This window comes from Miscanthus floridulus, chromosome 11 (genome assembly GCF_019320115.1).
Source record: "Miscanthus floridulus cultivar M001 chromosome 11, ASM1932011v1, whole genome shotgun sequence".
NCBI lineage: Eukaryota > Viridiplantae > Streptophyta > Magnoliopsida > Poales > Poaceae > Miscanthus > Miscanthus floridulus.
In genome coordinates, this window is record NC_089590.1 from 100,621,268 (window position 1) to 100,641,014 (window position 19,747).

The 19,747-nt window shown below is 48.5% G+C and overlaps 3 protein-coding genes across 3 annotated transcripts; 2 read left to right on the plus strand and 1 right to left on the minus strand.

The window, feature by feature from the left end:
* Nucleotides 1–393: 393 nt before the first annotated feature.
* On the minus strand, nt 394–2,204 carry LOC136494429 (PI-PLC X domain-containing protein At5g67130-like). Its single transcript, XM_066490597.1, has 4 exons — nt 1,871–2,204; nt 1,233–1,782; nt 913–1,136; nt 394–827 (listed from the first exon to the last, which is right to left on the minus strand). The coding sequence occupies exons 1-4, from the start codon at nt 2,114–2,116 to the stop codon at nt 603–605; spliced, it is 1,245 nt and encodes a 414-aa protein (XP_066346694.1). The 5' UTR covers nt 2,117–2,204; the 3' UTR covers nt 394–602.
* A 3,222-nt stretch (nt 2,205–5,426) lies between these two features.
* Nucleotides 5,427–10,927, plus strand: LOC136492843 (probable receptor-like protein kinase At1g49730). The gene is made up of 9 exons (XM_066488895.1): nt 5,427–5,576; nt 6,019–6,570; nt 6,661–6,939; nt 7,244–7,505; nt 7,582–7,634; nt 7,721–7,788; nt 9,140–9,229; nt 9,311–9,395; nt 9,657–10,927. Exons 1-9 carry the CDS (start codon nt 5,456–5,458, stop codon nt 10,187–10,189), a joined length of 2,043 nt encoding a protein of 680 aa, XP_066344992.1. The 5' UTR covers nt 5,427–5,455; the 3' UTR covers nt 10,190–10,927.
* Nucleotides 10,928–11,466: 539 nt separating this feature from the next.
* LOC136492844 (uncharacterized) lies at nt 11,467–13,477 on the plus strand. The gene is made up of 2 exons (XM_066488896.1): nt 11,467–12,659; nt 12,785–13,477. Exons 1-2 carry the CDS (start codon nt 11,982–11,984, stop codon nt 13,094–13,096), a joined length of 990 nt encoding a protein of 329 aa, XP_066344993.1. The 5' UTR covers nt 11,467–11,981; the 3' UTR covers nt 13,097–13,477.
* The last annotated feature ends 6,270 nt before the right edge of the window (nt 13,478–19,747 follow it).

A 19,747-nucleotide genomic window follows, 5' to 3' on the forward strand; every position in this document is an offset into this window, starting at 1 on the left:
TTGTATCTCGCAGACCGCAGACCAGAGACCAAAGCATGGCAATGCATGTTGTTCCAACTGCATATATCCATTATTATATTCACCATATTCGCGTGTTGGTTTCAGTCAGATTTATTCAATCAGCCAACAGTGTTTTTTTCTCACAACAAACCAACACCAGACAATCCAAACCAGCCTAGAAACCAACCAGTAAACACGCCAATTGTCTCAGTGCCTGAAAGATGAACTGCTTGAATTTATTTTGAAAGCTTGCGTACGTGCATATGGCTTATTTTCAAAGCTTAAGTACAGACAATGCAGACGTGCACTCGATGGGACATTATATTAAGCCGCCCCTGGAACGTCACAGGAAGAGATAGATAATGGAGGGCAATATATATATATATAATTAAGCTCTGCACTGCACCATCACTCTTATGGCAAACCTCCCTTATATATGCTTGGTGTGCCACTGCCATCACGCTTATATATGTACACACACACAAAAAAAAAAAACTTGACAATGCTATTTGTTTTTCAATGAAATTAATTTGATCCTGGATCTAAGAATATTCATCAGTGAGCAGTGAGCACTAGATAGGCCTCTCTCATGGATACGCCTCTTAACCAGTAGTAGAGTAGTAGCTATTAGCAGGCCCAGGTGCCGGCCCCGGAGACGACGGAGAAGCGGCGGCTGCAAAATCCGGTGCCGGGGCAGGAGACGGTGAAGAAGCCGATGCGGGTGCCGGAGCAGAAGACGGCTTGCAGTAGGCGATGCTGTCGCGGCCACACTGGAGGCGGCCGTTGGCGACGTCGGTGGCCAGGGGAGCGCCGCCGCCGTTGCTCCTCTGTGCATTTCATCATATCATTCAGGCACGCGCGCGTGGTCAATGTATACATATACATATACATATACCAATCAACATACAGTACCATGTAAAAATCGACGGCGATGTAGTTGGCCCATCGGTTGGCGGATGCCTGGTAGCAGGCGTTGAGCCTGCTGATGAGCGGCGCGGAGTTGTTGCTGCAGGCCCAGCTCTGGCTCGGGTTGCTGGTGAAGAAGTTGAGCAGCACCAGTGACTGGGCCTTGGAGTCCATGGGCCGAGACTCGGACCGCTTCGGGCACCCGCCATCCGACATGCCCTCGCTCCCATCTGCTTGTTGGAGGATCGTATGCATGCATGGAGATGCAGTCCCAACAAGTGATTCCCAAATCTAAACAAGACGACGACGACGACTGATATACGTACATTGGGTTTCCACGACGTAGTCCCACTCGTACGCGAGGCCCTCCGTCCCCTGCTTCCCTTTCTTGGACGTGAACACGATGAGTCGGTGGTTGTCGGCGATCATGTCCTTGAGCAGCGGCCAGTCACCACCGCCGCCCTTGCTGGGGCTGGGCATCAGGGACTCGGGGAACCAGTACTTGGACAGTCCGGCGGCGTTGAAGGCGTTGCTGAGGGACCCCGGCGCGGCGTAGTCCTCCAGAAACACGGTGACCACCTCGGACGGGTTGGCCTCGAGGAACACCCGGACCTCCGTGAGGACGCTCAGCGCGGGCACGTAGGCGGTGAATGGCAGGCACCGCCCGTGGAAGGAGTGGCAGAACCAGACGGCGCCGTTGAAGTCGTAGGCGTCCAGCATGAGGCCCCGCACGCCGTTCTTGAGCTGCTCGCTCACCGAGTCCTCCTGGTTGGGCGGCGAGATGATGGCGGACCCCAGCGGCGACTTGGTGCCCACCACCGCGAACGAGTTGTGCGTCGTCAGCCACGAGTACCTGTTGAAGGGGAGACCCGTGCCCTGCATGCACGGTGCATGGATGATATGCATACACGACAATGCAAGAAACGATCGACGAGACGACAGGACAACAGTAACAACAACGTACGTGCGTCTTGGGGTCGATGGGCGTGGTCCGCGCGCACGCGGCGGGTCCCGTCCCCGGCGGTGGCACGCAGGTGGTGCAGCGCAGCCCCTTGCCGCAGCCGCCGCCGTCCGAGGTGGACGACGCCTTGCACGAATCGCCCACCAGCGCGGCGCCGGACGCCGCGCCGAATAACGAGGCGGCAGTGGCAATGGCCGTTCCCAGCACAAGGAGGAAGCAACGCCGCCGCCGGACCGTGGCCACGGCCATCGTCTATCGCGCGCGCGCGTCCCGTGGGTCCGATCCGTGTTGCCAAGGGAAGGAAGCGTCCGGCACGTACGGCCGTGGACAAGTTAGTTAGGGCAGCCTGGCACGGCGTGTGTTCAACTGGAGGACGCCCGCGAACCGCGGGATCGGAGTGCCTGCCTCCTCTGTACATTACGTACCATGCTGCCCGCCAAGAATAGATAGATAGATAGATTTACTTGAAATATTCTTATTCTGTGGAGTAGACACAGCCTTGCTGATGACTTGTCGTCAATGTGATTTTGCCTGATCTGATCCAGAGACCAGAGTGGAAGGCAGAGAGACAAACACAGTGGGTCGGAGCTAGCATTCACCCAGCCCTTTAATAAAATCATTACCTCCCGCTGTCCATCTCCCCGGCCGGCTGGCTGAGAATGAATGATTTAGTTATCCCTAGTCCCCTGTTCCAATTCCAACGAAAACGAACCCAACTAACCCAAGAGGAGGCCAAGATCAGACGATGTATAGTCATAGATTCAGAGGATGATATATATATATAAGATTGAATTATATGTATGTATTCAGTTCAGGGTAGCAAGGTCAGAGGGAGAAACGACAACAGCAAGCAAACATATATATTCTAGTGCCTTGGTGGGGTGTATGTTGGGTAGGGGCAGCGTACCTTGGTGGGGTGTATGTTGGGTAGGGGCAGCGTGCTGCTGTTCTGGCAATGCATGGCTCTGCTGCCTCTCTCCATCCGCCATTTCTGCATCTCTCGGATTATTATCTGATGATGAAGTGGACGGGTGGCATGCATGTGCAGCGCTGATGATCTGCTGAACAAAAAGAAGCTTAATTACAAGCAGCAGGCACCTCGATCCCCTGTCATTCTAATCCTCTACCGTACCGTCCTTTAACTCAGCAATCTCCTGCGGTACATATGCAGTTACCTGCCTATTACAGGTTGAGGTTGTAGTAGTAAGAAGCAAGCAGTTTGCATTGATTCTGTACTCTGTAGGCAACCTTATTAGGATAGGATAGTTCCAACAGTGTTGTAGTACAATCTAGCGCTACATTTGTTCGTATGAGCCTCGGATTGTCAGGGAAGGCCGTGCTTGGAGCGTAAGGACTTCAACCAAATTAGACTGGTTTTATGTGAAGATACTGTGACGTAAGAATTTTAACGAAATTAGACCGGTAGCCTATTCGGCTGGGCTTATATGATCGTATACGATCGTGAATTATAAGCTGGAACAATATTTTTCTCTTACACCAAACCAATAAAATCAGCCAGCGATAAATAATCCACGATCGTTTACGACGAAACGAACAGACCGTGGAACGTAGGAATTTTTCACATACGAAATAAAACTAATTTATGTGAAGTTACTCTGTAAAATTTTCAAACCGAGCAAAATAAGACAAAATAGCCCTCCCTAATTAGATCCAATCAGTGGGGAGCCTCTCATCTTTGATGCAATATCCTACTCGTACGTACGTATAATGCAAGCAGGTGTACGTATCTGTCATCACGCATCATCCTACTCGTACGTACGTATCATCTTCTTGTTCCTCCGTCTCCTCTCCTCTGCTCTGTACTGTTCCTTTCTGAATATATATATATATATATATATATATATATATATATATATATATATATATATATATATATATGTATGTATGTATGTATGTATGTATGTATGTATGTATGTATGTGTATGGACCATGTAAGCATGCGGCGTGGGGCGCGTCAACCAACCAGCCTGAAAAGCCACGATATGAGCACGAGTAGTAGGAATAGGATTCAAATTAGGTTGTTGTCTGCTTGCATTGGTGGCCACTGACTGGTCTTAAATTCTCACCGCAACTAACAAAGTTCTCAAATAACACCGTGTCATTGCACTATGAGTTGAGTGTAGCTCAGAATCTATTCATTCGAATTTAAGTCCTCGATTTAAATGTCGGTGCTCATATTTTTTAGATTTGAATGGTGATGTTTTTTTTCGGTGATAATCGACGAAAGTGTGTATAAAGAAAATAACGCAGGCGTTGGAATTCCTTCCCCTTCAATTCTCCTCTCTGCTTCCTATCTCTGCACTCCACACCCACCACCATCTCCCCTCACCTTCTTCACTTTTAGTAATTTCCTGATCAACACCTCCGCCACTGACTAATGTCTGTACCCTTCATCAAATCTTCCCTTTCCAAATTTCTCCGCTACTTTTGAAGCGATTCTTTGTGCCATCGTCCGTTCTTCAATCTATATAGCTTGTTATCCTAGGTAGAATGCATCCCTTAGATTTTTATTCTGACCCCTATAATAGTCTTGCACAAAACCAATCCTCATTAAGTTCTGGCCTCCGTATGTTTTTTTTTTATAAAAAAAACAAGCGAATGAGCAGCTACTTAGACATCGATTCCTCTTAAAAAGACAACAATCCTTGTCTGACGAAAATCTCCACAACCACAGCATCCAATCTCCGACATATGACAAGCCCACTTTAGAAGTTAGTACAGTGTATTGCTCTCCTGCAAGGTACTCTAAACGTGCCCAATAGATTGCTCCGAAAATAACTTACAAAAGAGTGTATTTTTTTAATGTCACATTATTTCTACGGAGTTAAAAAGACCAACAAAACTTCCGCATCAACTTCCAATAATTATCACCCAAATAAATTGTGTGCAAATGGTTGTTTGGAATTTGATGGTAGACACTTTTTTAGGAAAAAGAAGAAGAAGAAGAAAACAGACATGATACGTCAAGCAGGAGCAGCAGTACTATTTTTTGTGTAGGGTGTACCTGTGGATGGGTATATCTGTGATTGCTGAACTTGATGTGGAGCAGTGAGCAAGAAAGGCAGCCTCACGTCCTCAGGTGAGCTGTGAATGAGCAATCTGTTCGACTGGCATTAAAATGGCACTGTAGCAGCTGAAAAAATACTGCGGCCAGAGCCGGCCAGCCGAAAGCTGCAGCCTGTTCGGGAGGCCGTATTATATCGTGAATTATTTACTATTGGCTGATTTAGTGTAAGAGAAAAACACTGTTCTTGACTGAAAATTTACGATCGTTTACGAGCAACCAAACGGGCCGCTGGAGGCTGTGACGGAGGGGAGGGGAGCTGGAGGCTGTGACGGAGGGGAGGGGAGCAGCAGGGCAGGCTGCCGTGCGTAGGGTGGTGGGCGACGCTACAGAACCCCAGGGGAGGGGAGCCACCACACGACACCCACCACCCGCGGTCTACTCTACCACTCGTACTCCGGAAGCAACGCCAAAAACAAAATCGTTGTCGCTCGCCACAGCCGATCCAAAAACCCTCTTCGTCCCCTTCCCCACCCCACCCCACTCCACTCCGCCGCCTCCAAATGCCGGCGCTGCTGCCCTTCCGCCGCCGGTCCTCCCCCATTCCCTTGCTACTGCTCTTATCGCTCTTCGCCTCCTCCCCTCTCTTCCTCTCCCCGAGCCCCGCAGCAACCGCCGTCGGAGGTCAGCCCCTTCCTTCTCTCCTCATCTATTGCGTTGCGTATATATAATGAATAAATCGCATTATTTGTGATCCCCTCGTGATCGTGTTGGTTCCGTCATGTTTGGGGATCAGAGTGCAATGGTTATTGTAGGATGTATATGATCTACATAGTCATTCTCGCTTGCTTTTCCATGCTACTCGTATGTTGTCTCTGATTTGATTCATCTATACGATGAGCTTGCTATGAGCTCCTATGCTGGACGATGAACGGCACCTTTGCAGGAAAAACCGCACATTTTACCCCTCTCGCTGACCTTGTAGTTGATTCAATGCGGATTGCCCAACGGAGGCAATCAGGCAGTGGGGCACTAAACATTGATTTTACCCAATTTGTGCGTGTCCTATACCTTACCTATCATTAGGCCCTTACTAAAAGCAGTGATTTCCTTTTTTCTTCCACAGATTGCCCTCTGGATTTTAGCTGGGCAAACTTCACACTAGCTGCGGCCGCCTGCTCTGATCCGACCCAGCGGGCGGCGTGCTGCCGCTACATCAATGCGTTCGTTGCCATTTCCATTGCTCGCTACGCCAACGCCACGGGCAGGCTGGGGGTCCCTCCTGCCTTTGCTGAGATCTGTCTCAGCTCCGTGTCCGAGACGTTCAAGCTGCGGGGCATCCCCACCGATGCCGATGTCTTCTGCGGGTTGGGACCCAAGATACGGGTTTCGTATCAGTGCGCTGGGCGGGATACCGTGCTGGAGATGATGCAGTCCCCAAACTTCAACGACGTTATCGGGAGCTGCAGGGGCCCTTTGTCGCTGGATATCACCTGTAAGACTTGCTTGAATTATGGCATCGTGTATCTCCATCGCCTCATCGGTTCAGACGATAATGTTGGCCTGAGCGTGTGCCGCAACGCGGTTTTTGTAACGCTTGCGACTCAAGAGGGTATTCTTTCATACGAAGATATCGTCAAGTGCTTCTTTGGTGTCCAGAGAATCACCACATTTCCAGGTATTGTTACTGTTATACTGCATTTTGACTATGTTCAATTCTTGACCACCCACACCCTGTGATTTTTGTCTAACTCTGGGAGCACACCAGGACCAGCATCTGTCACATCGACCCCAGCATCCTCTCCAAATGTCACTGTTGATTCTCCGGCTCCAAATATCAAGAGTCTTCCACAGAAACATCAGCAACACTACAGGATTACAGTTATTCCAGGGATAGGAATTGGTGTTATATTGCTTGCTGTGCTGCTGCAAATCGTCTTAGTGGTCCTGATTCGTAGAAAGAGCAGGGAATTGAAGAATGCTGAATTTCCTGCTCGGAATCTAGATAACACATTTCACCACAATCAATCCTGGAGATGGCCCGATGGTTTGTGAACGTGCTTCCTTTCTACATGCTATGATTGTCTGTGCGTTCGCTGTCTCATCATTCATGTATATTGTAAACTGATAAGCTCATTATTTTCCAGTTCTTATGTAATGTTGCCATGGGCATCAAGCTTGTTGCAGGAAGCACTAACAAATAATAACAAAAACTGTCTGTTATATCTAATATTGAGCATTGACTGATCTACTTTTGCTGAACCTATTGTATGGTAGAGAAAGAAAAAACAAGCAGACTGTCTTATTTTACCTTTGTCTTTGATCCAAACCACTCTGTTTACCTTGTTCAGGCCAATCACCAATGTTCCAAAGGTACAGCTACAAAGAAACAATGAAAGCAACGGATAATTTCAGCACAGTTATTGGAAAGGGAGGATTTGGAACTGTCTGTAAAGCTCAATTCAATGATGGCTCTATAGCTGCGGTGAAAAGGATGGACAAGGTTTCAAAACAAGCTGAAGAAGAGTTCTGTAGAGAAATGGAACTCTTGGCTAGGTTGCATCATCGCCATCTCGTGACCCTCAAGGGCTTCTGTATTGAAAAGAAAGAAAGGTAATGTTCTCCTTATCATCATTGCGTATTCTAAGTAATATGTAGTGACATGAGGGCTTACATTTGAACCTTTCAGGTTTCTTGTGTATGAATACATGGCGAACGGATGTCTAAAAGATCACCTGCACTGTGTGTTCTCATTTGTTTCAAATCTTGTCTATGTGCAAAACATATATTTGAACTTCTCTTATGTGTTCTTATTTGAAATACTGCAGCATCTGGAAGGAAGCCGTTAAGCTGGCAGACAAGGCTACAGATTGCAATGGACGTGGCCAATGCTCTGGTAAGTTCGCCACTGCAAATTGAACTGCTACATGCCTTGTATTTTGTTCGTGCTTTAGTCAAAACACTGGAAAGTATTCTTTATGCCTTTAGAGTTCAGCTAATCACGGCTCAAGTTGTCTATCAACGTGTTTTAGTAACTACAGTATTTGACTTGTTTTATCTAATTGGGTTTATCTTGAAGCTCAAAACTCTTTTCCTTAGTTTCTTTGTTGTTGCTTGCTTGATGTTAACTATACCCACTAAAATGGCATACAGCATCTGGAATAAAAGCATCGAGCTAGGAGACTAGACTACAGTTCGCACTGAATTTCTCATGAGAACAACATAACTAACCATGGCCAGTAGCATCAAATCTAGCTGTGCATCTCTCCTCCCTCTTTTCACCAAGAGCAATCATCCAGGTCCAGACCATCAATATAAATGCCATTAAGTTGCTGAGATGCCTTATCACTGTATCGAATCCTGGACAGTAGTTCACTGTACTATATAAAGCATTTTGTCCCCCTTCACAAAGAATGGTCCTTGTTTTGAAAATTGAATCAAGAATTGTCACTGTTATGTGATAGTGCTGCCTCCTCGCACCCCCCCCCCCCCCCCCCCCACACCACCACCACCAAAAAAAAAAACTGGTTTGATCCGTAATACTAGCTGTGACACTCCAGTAGCATTCAGAAATTAGTATTGGCCAATCTTTAAAAAAAATGGAAAACGAGTTCAGCCTTTTTAAATCATCTGATGGATACAGTTCCAGTTAATTATTACAAGGTTTCATTTGAATGAGATAACAAAAGTGGCACTAGGCTTAGCCACTTATCCTATGACTAAATCGCCACCCGTTGTTGGCACGACCTCCATAGCTATCTCCTGAACTGGAACCAATAGCTCCCCCTACCTTCTGAAAGTTAGCCATCCTTATACTTTACTAATATGGGACATGCACATCTTTTATGGTTATATCAATGTAAGGTTGCTGAGTAGAATCATAGACACATATTTTCCAGCTCATATATGTGCTCTGCTGCAATATTATTTTAAGCTATTGTGTTTTCCCTGAGGTTCTGAAGAAGTATAAGGGTAGTTTTAAGGGTAGTTTTGTGGTATTGAAGGGATGATAGCATTTACTGGTGCTGCATTTTCAACTCTATTTGTCTTTTTGAGACTTCCTTGGACCATACTTCATGCTTCACAGTTGGAACTGCAGCCTGCATCATGCATTCTATCCTGGAGTTCTGTGAGCTACGTTTCATTGGTTCCTTTTATAAATGATTGTGTGTGAACAACTTCATTTTATATGAATTGTACAGTTGCACTGCATTTTTTTGGGTGATTTCCATGTCCTCTTGTTTCAGGAGTATCTTCATTTCTTTTGTAACCCTCCACTCTGCCATAGAGACATCAAATCGAGCAATATTCTTTTGGATGAGCATTTTGTTGCAAAGGTATGGTCTTGTGATGCACCGTTGTAACCTTTATAAGTCATGGTTAATGCTTGCTGAAGTTTTCCTCACTCTTCTACTTAGGTTGCTGATTTTGGCCTTGCACATGCATCAAGAACTGGAGCGATCAGCTTTGAAGCTGTGAACACGGATATACGAGGAACCCCAGGTGAGCTCTTGCAATGTGAATCAGTTAGAGAAACTATAGAACAGAACTGTTTACTTTCTTGCTCAGTTAGTTGTCCTCAAAATCTACATAAGAAATGGAACAGCGTTGATAGGTAATGCATTGCAGCTTAGGTGAAAAATAAGTACTCCTTACCACTGTGACTTCAGTACTTTAGTGAACACACATCCAGGAAAGGCTGCAGACTAGCTATTGATAACTGATAAGCTCGCTCATCTGTCTCTTATAATGAATCAACTGCAGGGTACATGGACCCTGAATATGTGGTTACTCAAGAGTTGACAGAGAAGAGTGATATATACAGCTACGGCGTGCTTCTTTTGGAGCTTGTGACTGGACGGAGAGCAATACAAGACAACAAGAACTTGGTTGAGTGGGCACAGATGCACCTTTCGTCTGGAGTGATCTCTCCTGAAATTGTAGACCCAAGGATCAGGGCTGCTGTTGACATGGACCAGCTGCATCTCATGGTCGGCATTGTGCAATGGTGCACCCAGAGAGAAGGGCGGCAGAGGCCATCCATCAGGCAGGTTTTGAGGATGCTCTCAGAGAGGCTGGATCCAGGGAACGGCAGCTTTGGTGAGGGCATGGAAGACGCAGAGGGGGGCTTTTATCCCAGGAGCAGCAACTGTGGCACCCATCACCGGAACGAGCTGGTCCCTTACAGCGGTGACATGAGGTCCCTGCATTCCTCATCGAGCACGACCAGGTCTTACTGCAGCCGCAGCATGCTGCTTGAGAGTGGGCAGACTCAATCTCCCCCAGAAACCCTGTGATGAAGAGTGCTTTCTGTTTGGACACGGCCCGCAAAAATGTTGGCCTGCTCATGATAATGTCAGGGTATGTGTCGGTGGTGGGAGTACATGATGCACTTGCAGTCTGCTGGTGAGAATTCAGTTTTGAGGCAGCAACATTTGCCACAGGAACTAGCTTGTGTGATGTAAAGGCAACTAGTTGGCATGTGGCAGGAATCTCAAAAAGAAAAACAGAAGTAGTGTAATGTGTATGCTAGCTGAGGCGAAGTCAGTCAGAAGCTGGGTCTGGGAGCGAAAGCATGGTTGATCCCGCTGGATGGAAGTGGAACCAGACGATGTATTGTATGGTTTTGCAGAGACTGTTTGAGAAGGCAAGGCATCAAGGTTTTGCACTCTTTACTCAACTGTTGTTGTATTGGCATGCCGGTGTGGTTTCTTTTCTTGCCCCCTGATTGCAGTTGGATAAATCTCGTTTTATTGGCGTTTTTTTTTGTGTGTCGGTGAATGGGTGTAGTGCGTGTTGGGCCACGTGGGGATGGGAGAGATTCCATGCATCATCGTAGGCAACTTGTTGGTGATTACTGCTTTTTTATTTGTTTGGTTAACTTGTTATATTATATCATGTGCCTGTGTGTGGGTGGGAAGTGGTAGGTGCAGTATTTTTTTTTTGGTTTTATTTTGTAAGAAAAAGAAATTGTGAAGTGGTGATTGGAAGGAACAAGTGGCAGTGAATGAGCAACACATGTTCCATGTGGTTGTTGGTCATGTCCCTCTCGAGTTTTGATTTTTGAGTTTTGACTGGGATCTGTAAATTGCTTCAGTTGACTAACAACCATGTTCACTTCAGTTGACTAACAACCATGTTGTGTAAATTCAGAGCCATTTAAACCGTTCCAAAATGGCATATATGGAACGGACAAAATCTGAAGACAGATAGTCCAGCCGCATTTGCATATAGGTAGAAATAGAAAAGAAAAGGAAATGCAGGTCTATATTTTACAGGTGAATTCTTTCAACCGAAATGCGGATAGTCCAGGTAGTAAGGTGAGTCTGAATTTTTTGTAAACTGCCAATGCCCTGTTCGCTTGGCTGATAAGTCATGGCTGAAAGTACTGATGGTTGTGAGAGAAAAAATATTATTCGTTGGCTGAGCAAACAGGGCGCAAATGTACAGTTCTTCCGGAGTAGGGAGGGAAAGAGAAGATGCAAAACCCAAGCGGGTCGGGTGGATAGAAGGTGGCTTTGCTGGACCGACAGACACAGGAGGACTGGGCAGCCAGCCGCAGATGAACTGGCGAGGCTAGTCTGTCTCGCAACCGACGAATCCGGCACACATGCTGCTGGTGGTGCTTGCCGAAATGCCGAGCAGTGGATGCATATCACTCGCTCACTCTGCTCCTAGCTGCTTGTACTGCCAGTGAAGTGATCCCGATCCGTGCAGCTTCCTTGGTAGCTGCTCTGCTCACTCCACCGACGATTTCAGTTGAGCCAACTAACACTCGCTTTCGCCCTTTCTCCTGCCTGCCATTGTCTTTGCTTTCTTTCTCTCTTTCTTTCTTTAATAATCCAATCGATCCGCGTACGCCTTGCCGATCCCGCTTATTACTCCACCTACTAGTTAATACTCCTCTCCTCTCCAACTAGGAGTGGTTAGTTAAGGCCACCCCAAGCAGCAGGCAGATCAAGCACAAAGGCAGGTGCTCTCAGCTTCTACCATTGTTGCCTGCACTGCATTTGCTAGGATCTTAGCTCTTCAGTTGCAGTGCATCCCATCCCAGCAGCCTGTGGTCGTGGTGAGAGCCGGCCGGCCAAGATGCCGCACGCCAAGACGGACTCGGAGGTGACGAGCCTGGCGCCGTCGTCGCCGCCGCGGTCGCCGCCACGGACCCGCGGGGCCGTGTACTACGTGCAGAGCCCGTCCCGAGACTCGCACGACGGCGAGACGAAGACAGCGACGTCCGTGCACTCCACCCCCGCGCTGAGCCCCATGGCGTCGCCGCGGCACTCGCACTCGTCCGTGGGTAGGGACTCCTCCTCCAGCCGCTTCTCGGGGCACCACAAGCGCAAGGCCGACAAGGGACACGGCAGCAGCAACAAGGGCGCGCCGGGCGGCAAGGGGTGGCAGGAGATCGGCGTGATCGAGGAGGAGGGCTTCCTGGACGACGAGGAGGAGCACACCCGGATCGTGCCCCGCAAGTGCTACTACTTCCTCGTCTTCGTGCTCAGCTTCGTGGCGCTCTTCTCCTTCTTCGCGCTCGTGCTGTGGGGCGCCAGCAGGTCGCAGAAGCCGCACATCGTGATGAAGAGCATCCGCTTCGACAACTTCATCATCCAGGCCGGCACCGACGCGTCGCTCGTGCCCACCGACATGGCCACCACCAACTCCACCGTCAAGTTCACCTACCGCAACAAGGGCACCTTCTTCGGGATCCACGTCACCGCCGACCCGTTCCAGCTCTCCTACAGCCAGCTCACGCTCGCGTCCGGAGACGTAAGTGAACCCCCCCATCGATCTTGCACCAGATTTCGGAAATTTGGATCCAAGATGGATTCAAAATTTTTCTTTTTGTTTGCGCATGCCTTGCCATTCATCCATAATTTATCTGTCTTGTGCAGCTGAACAAGTTCTACCAGGCTCGCAGCAGCAGCCGCACCGTGAGCGTCGCCGTGGTCGGGAACAAGGTGCCGCTGTACGGCGGTGGGCCGACGCTGACGGCGGCGCCGGGGGCCGGCGGCAAGGGGGCGCAGGCGAGCACCACGGTGGCGTCGGTGCCCATGGTGCTGAGGACGACGCTGCACTCGCGGGCCTACGTGCTGGGCGCGCTGGTGAAGCCCAAGTTCACGCTCGCCGTCGAGTGCAGGGTGCTCATGAACCCCAGCAAGCAGAACAAGCCAATCTCGCTTGAGAAGGCCTGCCACTACTCATAATTAAATTAAGCACATGAATGAATATATCGGCCACGTTCCTTCTCCTTCTCCCTCTTCTTCTTCGTCTTCAATCTTCATTCTTCTTGGTCCGGTCCTCAGCTGCTCAACACAGGAAACTATAAAACTCTACAATATCCTTCCTCAACATCACCATGGCCATGCATCTCTCCAGCTCCCAATTGTACTGTAATGGAGTATTGATTTTTTTTTTTTTTTGCTTTGCCAATTCTTTCTTGTCTTTTCTTCCTCTCTCTCTCTCTCTTCTGTGTATTAATTATCTTTGTTAATTTCTTCTTCATTTTTGTGGATCGTCATCATATACATATAATATGACAATATGAGATCAATGAATCAATCAATATATGGGATGGGATGGGATGCTGCGCTGGATCGGCAGGGTGAGAATATGTTCATGACATCGAGATCCCTCTACACATGAAACCGTATACACGATGTAGGAGTACAATTCATTGCTCTTTGTCTGTACGTACGTGCAGGTACAGTTACAGTACTCTTGTGTTAGCTAAACTTCAGCTATTGCTGTAACAGAGTAGCTGCTGGCGGTTACAGATTGATTAGTGAGCCTGAATTGCCTTGCAATGCGGATGGATTGACTTGCATTGCCTACCAACAGCATATAGCAACATACAACGCAAGCAAGTGCTGTACACCTTCCTTCTCTACTAACATCATACAATACAATCATTGCTGGAGACTGACTACTCTCTCTATTCTAAATTATACAGTAAATTATTTATGATTTTTTTAATAGTATCTAGGTATAATAACATATATAGAAGATAAAAAAATAATTAAAACGACTAACAATTTACTACTCCTACACCGGAAGGGTACTTGGTAGCTGCATGCTGGATGCAGTGGATGAGCTGTGCTGTGCGCGTACCTACATCTACATGGATCGGCACATGTATGTGGTCCAGTCCGCATCAAACGATCCATGCATGTGCGACTGTCACCATCCCAAACCAATATCATAGCTGTCCCTCAGTCGTTCCCCCTTTCCTATTGCTACAGTACATAATAGAAAAGTCAACAATCACCTTGCATTGGCATCGTACTAACTAAAAAGCGTCTCTCATTTTGAACAAACTTGTACTAATTCGCCTTTGATTTTGCTCCCTTCATTTTAAGACGTTTTGATCTTTTTTTTTATATAGTTTCTATTATACATTTAGATGCATAATAAGAATAATGTATCTAGAAAAGTCAAAATGTCTGACCATTTGAAAATAGAGAGAGTTCTCCTGTTGCTCTAATAAGTGCCTAGTCCAAAAATAAACAAAGGTCACAAAAGCTTAACTTGCTCTTCCGTTGACAATCGGAGTTGACCTCCCGCACAACTTGCACTGCTTTCTCTGCCCTTTTTTTCCATTCCTTGGCGCTTCCTTACTGTGGGGTATTAACCCCTATACCCTTACGGCTACGCTTGGGCTGGCCCGGATCGATGGGTCCGGTCCACCCGAAAGACGACGTGTGGCCCAGCCAACCTGATCGGAGTCCCGCACAAGGAATCAAGGCGGATTTGGCGATCAAGCAGGATCCTGGTCGGTTAGAGTAGGAATCCTTATCCGGCCACATATGGCAATTGTAACTGACTAGGATTAGTTTCCAGATCTGTAACCCTGCCCCCCGGACTATATAAGGCGGGCAGGGGATCCCTCTAAAAAACATCTCTCATTGATATACATTAATACAAATCAAACGCAGGACGTAGGTATTACGCCTTCTTGACGGCCGAACCTGGATAAAACCTCGTGTCTGTCTTGCGTCACCGTCTTGTTTGGGGCTTGCGCATCTGTCTGCCGATAATCTACTACCTTGGGCATACCCCTAGGTAGACTGCCGACCATATTTCGTCGACAGTGGCGTGCCAGATAGGGGGTGTGCGTACTGCTCTCCAAGCAAACAAGATGGTCATCTCCTCCGGCTCCATGGCTACGCCGAGCAGCCTCACGTTCACCGTCGGCCAGATCACATGGACCACCGGCTCCGACGACTTCATCGCCATGACCACGGAGAAGGCGTGGATTCAGTCTACGCCAACCACTACTTCCCCTGCATCGGCTACGGCTCCGACCACGACGGATACGGCTCCGACCACGATGGATCTGGCTCCAACCACGGTACATCTGGCTCCGACCACGCCTACATCATCTTCAGCCATGCCGACAACCCATCATCCGCTTCTCCGCTACAAAGGGAAGCAGATCGACAACACCGACCTGCTCGATTCCATCGATCAGGTCGGCATCAAACTCGCTGAAACCCTAGCTCTGGTAAGTATGATTCAAAGTCAACCTAATGAGCAGGTAACCGCTTCCCACAACAGATCTACCCAACCAGCTCGGGCCAGTCGTCCTGCACGACTTGGTACAGATCTCATGGTCATATCTACTCCTGAGGGGCGCTCCGCTCGTCGCCGGCCAGTCTTCACGACGGGTCTTCGACTCTCCGAGTACGAAGCCTCGACGGAGAACCACCAGGTCTAGCCCTATGGCCTGCGAAACGCTGCCTCCGGCTATGCGTATAACTTACAACACCGCTTGGATCTGTGTCCTATACACCGACCTCGGCCGAAGCCATGCAACTTCGTCAACATGGTCCGAATTGAAGATTATCAAGAAGGATCCGTCCACACAATCCAAGAGGGCGACTCTAGCTCCTCGTCTGGCATCGCATCTAAGCATCTGTCCACACCGAGCTTCAGCATCACAAAGATGAAGGCGTCAAATACGATCTAGATCTCCTAGACCACGCCCCGGGTTTCCCTCAATTTTTGTCTTTCCCGCCAAGACGAGGGGATTTGATCCATGTTGTCAGCAATGATGAGCCGCCAGCAGTTGGCGAAACAGAACAAGAAAGGACTGCACACGAAGCACGTAATATTGACCGGTTTAATTGCCGACAAATCGAAGCTGAAGCAGACCAGGAGGCACGACGCATAAGGGTCCAGCCACATGACCTCAACAATGCTTTCGATAGGGTGGGGGACAAATAAGTCTTCAAGACTCCAAGCACCAACATAGCCGTCGCCATGGCGATAATGCAGCGGCTACCCAACACTCCCGAGACCTAGGCAGTTCGCGATGACATACAAGCTTATCTGACGGCCGCTATGGCTCAGACCGCAGAGATGGTGAATCAAGCCTGGGCTCCATCCGTTTCAGTCAAATCAAGCCACAGCCGCCAATACTCAAGTCGCTCACAGCCACTCAACCAACGTGGCTCGTGCAACAATGACCCATCGGACAACCGTCAAGGCGGAAACGGTGGTCATGATGGTGGTTGGGACGACAACCACCATCAGGAGGATAACCACCATGATGTTCAAGATGATAACCGCCGAGATAACCGCGATAATCGCCGTGATAACCACGGTCGTAGGGCTAATCCAGATGGCAATCGAGATCGCCGTGATGGCAATAACAATCTCTGCCATTACCCTCGGTGGACGTGATCTGCGTGCTCGCATCAACCAGAGAGCCAACGATCGTGCATCCCATGAAAGCTATCGCCGTATGGAATATGACACTACCCACGGCCCACTAGGTTTGAAGCAGTTTACTCCACACCTTCGCCAAGTCATATGGCCCAAAAATTTCAAGCTCGAAAAACTTCAGAAGTACGACGGCAAGGAAAACCCCGAATTATGGGTCATGCTCTACGAGACCGCGTGCAGATCAGCCATGGCCGATGAACACATCATGTCTAACTATTTCCCAGTCGCTGTTGGCTATGCAGGTCACCAATGGCTGGTCAGCTTACCTGTGAACTACTTTGACTCTTGGCAGGAGCTCAAGCAAGCCTTCATCGATAACTTCATTGCTACTTGTGAACAGCTAGGCAACAAATATGATCTGCAACGGATTCGAGATTGAAAGGATGAGCCACTACGCGAGTACGTCTGGCGCTTCTCGAAGATGCGCATCAAGGTCCCATCAATCTCCGACAACGAGGCAATCGAGGCTTTCATCACTGGCCTCTGCTTCCATGACGCCCTAAGGGACAAGCTCCTCCGCAAGAGACCTGAATCAGTCACAGCACTCTTGGCCACCGCTAAGAAATATGCGGATGCCGATGACGCTAAAAAGATAATTGTTGAAGAAGCAACAAGGGTTCCACGTTCCGACCACCCCCCACACCACGACGATTACCGCGGCAATCATGGTCGAAACGACAATTTTGACCGCCGCAACCAGCGCAATGACTCCCGCGACCACCGTGACCAACGTAATCAGTGGCGTAACCGCCGTGACGATTACAGGAGCAAGCGTGCTCGGGAAGACGACGGCGAGGTCAATACCGTTAAAAAGGGGGGCGGACGTCGTAACTACGAAGACGACTGTGCCAAAGCGTTGAAGGGGCCCTGCTAGCTCCATCCTAAGTCAAATCATACCATGGAGAATTGTCGCGTCCTTAAGACTATCTACACGCGTCAATAGGCTCCGGATACGTCCGCCAAGCCTAACGACGTAGGGGAACAGCGCAATGAGGATAACAACGACGACGATGCAGACCCTCGTCATAAATATGTCAAGCCAACTGATCGTGTGCAGACCATCATCGGCGGCAAGGTGTTCATTGAGACCAAACGAGAACGCAAGCTGCTCGGCCACGCTTGCTTGAACGTGGCAAACACCGACAACCTTCTCACCGATCCGCGGCTCCTCCCGTGGTCTCACCGTGAAATCTACTTTAGCAGGAAGGACCAATAGGCCACCATACCTAAACCAGGACATTTTCCCCTGGTTCTCGATCCTTGTATCAACAAGGTTCAGTTCGACAGAGTATTGATCGACGGTGGTAGCTCCATCAATATACTGTTCAAAAACAGTCTGCCCGCCCTGAGAATAGCCCAGGTGGACCTCAAGCCGTACAAGGCACAGTTCTGGGGTGTTCTCCCCGGACAGAGCTCTACACCTCTTGGGCAGATCACGTTACCTGTGCAATTTGGGACTCTGGACCACTTCCGCACCGACTACGTCAACTTCATGGTCGCTGACTTCGACGGCACCTACCATGCTATTTTTGGTCAACCGTCACTCACCAAGTTCATGGCCATGCCTCATTACAGGTATCTGGTGCTCAAGATGCCTACCGAGAAAGGAGTTCTAACCCTCAGAGGCAACATATACGTAGCTTATACCTATGAGGACGACAGCTTCAAAATAGCAGAGGCCCATGACCTCTCTATTCGCATGGTCGAGACCATGCTCGATGCTAAGAAGACCTCAGCCGACCACCTGGAGATCCTAGAGCTCGAGGCTCCACACAAGAACATCAGGTCCAAGGAGCACAAGGCGATCCAGCTGGTCGATGGCGATCCCAGCAAAACGGCTCTTATCGGGGCCAACCTAGATCCCAAATAGGAAGATGCGCTCGTCAGGTTCTTGAGGAGCAACGTGGATGTGTTCGCATGGAAACCTTCCAACATGCCTAGTGTACCTCGGAACTTGATCGAGCACTCCTTAAATGTCAACAACAAGGCCAAACCAATCAAGCAGAAGCTACGATGGTTCACTCACGACAAAAAGGAGGCGATTAGGGTAGAAGTTACATGGCTTTTGGCAGCCGAATTTATTAAAGAAGTGTATCATCTGGAGTGGTTAGCTAACCTGGTTCTTGTACGCAAAAAAAATAATGAATGGAGAATATGCGTTGATTACATCGATCTCAACAAACACTACCCTAAGGACCCCTTTGACTTACCTCGCATAGACGAGGTCGTAGATTCAACTGCTGGTTGCGAGCTGATTTCCTTTCTCGATTGCTACTCTGGTTATCACTAGATCGCTCTCAAAAAGGATGATCAGATCAAGACATCTTTCATCACGCCTTTCAGCGCCTACTGCTACACGACTATGTCGTTCAGGCTCAAGAACGTTGGGGCTACCTACCAACGCGCTATATAGGCCTGCCTCAACGACGAGATAAAAGATGGCCTCGTCAAGGCTTATGTCGACGATGTAGTTGTCAAAACCAAGGAAGCACATACCCTTGTTGACAACCTGGAACGCACCTTCGCAGCCCTCAATATGTTCCAATGGAAATTAAACCCAAAGAAGTGCATCTTTGGTGTTCCTTCTGGCATACTGCTTGGCAACGTCATCAGTTACGACGGCATACGCCTTAACCCGGAGAAAGTCAAAGCTGTCTTAGACATGAAGCCCCTAAAAAAGGTGAAGGATGTCCAGAAGCTTACCGGATGCATGGTCGCTCTAAGCCATTTCATATCAAGATCAGAAGAAAAAGGACTACCATTTTTTAAACTGCTCAAAGCATCCGAGAAGTTTGAGTGGTCGGAGGAAGCAGACGCTGCTTTCACGTAGTTAAAACAATACCTTACATCACCTCTGGTCCTCATTGCTCCCAGAGAAGACGAAACTCTCCTACTTTACATTGCGGCAACTAATCGGGTGGTCTCCACTACCATGGTGGTCGAGCATGATGAGCTGGGCCACACCTATAAGGTACAGCGGCCAATTTATTTCATTAGTGAGGTACTCAACGAATCCAAGACCAGGTACCCACAGATTCAGAAACTACTCTACACCATACTGACAACATCCCGAAAGTTGAGACATTACTTCGACGGATATCATGTGGTGGTCATGACCGAGTACCCTTTGG

Bases quoted from the DNA above. Each gene is read 5' to 3' on its own strand.
- LOC136492843 (XM_066488895.1), top strand. From the start codon at position 5,456: ATGCCGGCGCTGCTGCCCTTCCGCCGCCGGTCCTCCCCCATTCCCTTG. The intron at 9,230-9,310 runs GTATGGTCTTGT...TCTTCTACTTAG, and splicing joins ATGAGCATTTTGTTGCAAAG to GTTGCTGATTTTGGCCTTGC. The intron at 9,396-9,656 runs GTGAGCTCTTGC...AATCAACTGCAG, and splicing joins GGATATACGAGGAACCCCAG to GGTACATGGACCCTGAATAT.
- LOC136494429 (XM_066490597.1), bottom strand. From the start codon at position 2,116: ATGGCCGTGGCCACGGTCCGGCGGCGGCGTTGCTTCCTCCTTGTGCTG. The intron at 1,137-1,232 runs GTACGTATATCA...TCCAACAAGCAG, and splicing joins CTACGTCGTGGAAACCCAAT to ATGGGAGCGAGGGCATGTCG. The intron at 828-912 runs GTACTGTATGTT...TGAAATGCACAG, and splicing joins TCGCCGTCGATTTTTACATG to AGGAGCAACGGCGGCGGCGC.
- LOC136492844 (XM_066488896.1), top strand. From the start codon at position 11,982: ATGCCGCACGCCAAGACGGACTCGGAGGTGACGAGCCTGGCGCCGTCG. The intron at 12,660-12,784 runs GTAAGTGAACCC...TGTCTTGTGCAG, and splicing joins TCACGCTCGCGTCCGGAGAC to CTGAACAAGTTCTACCAGGC.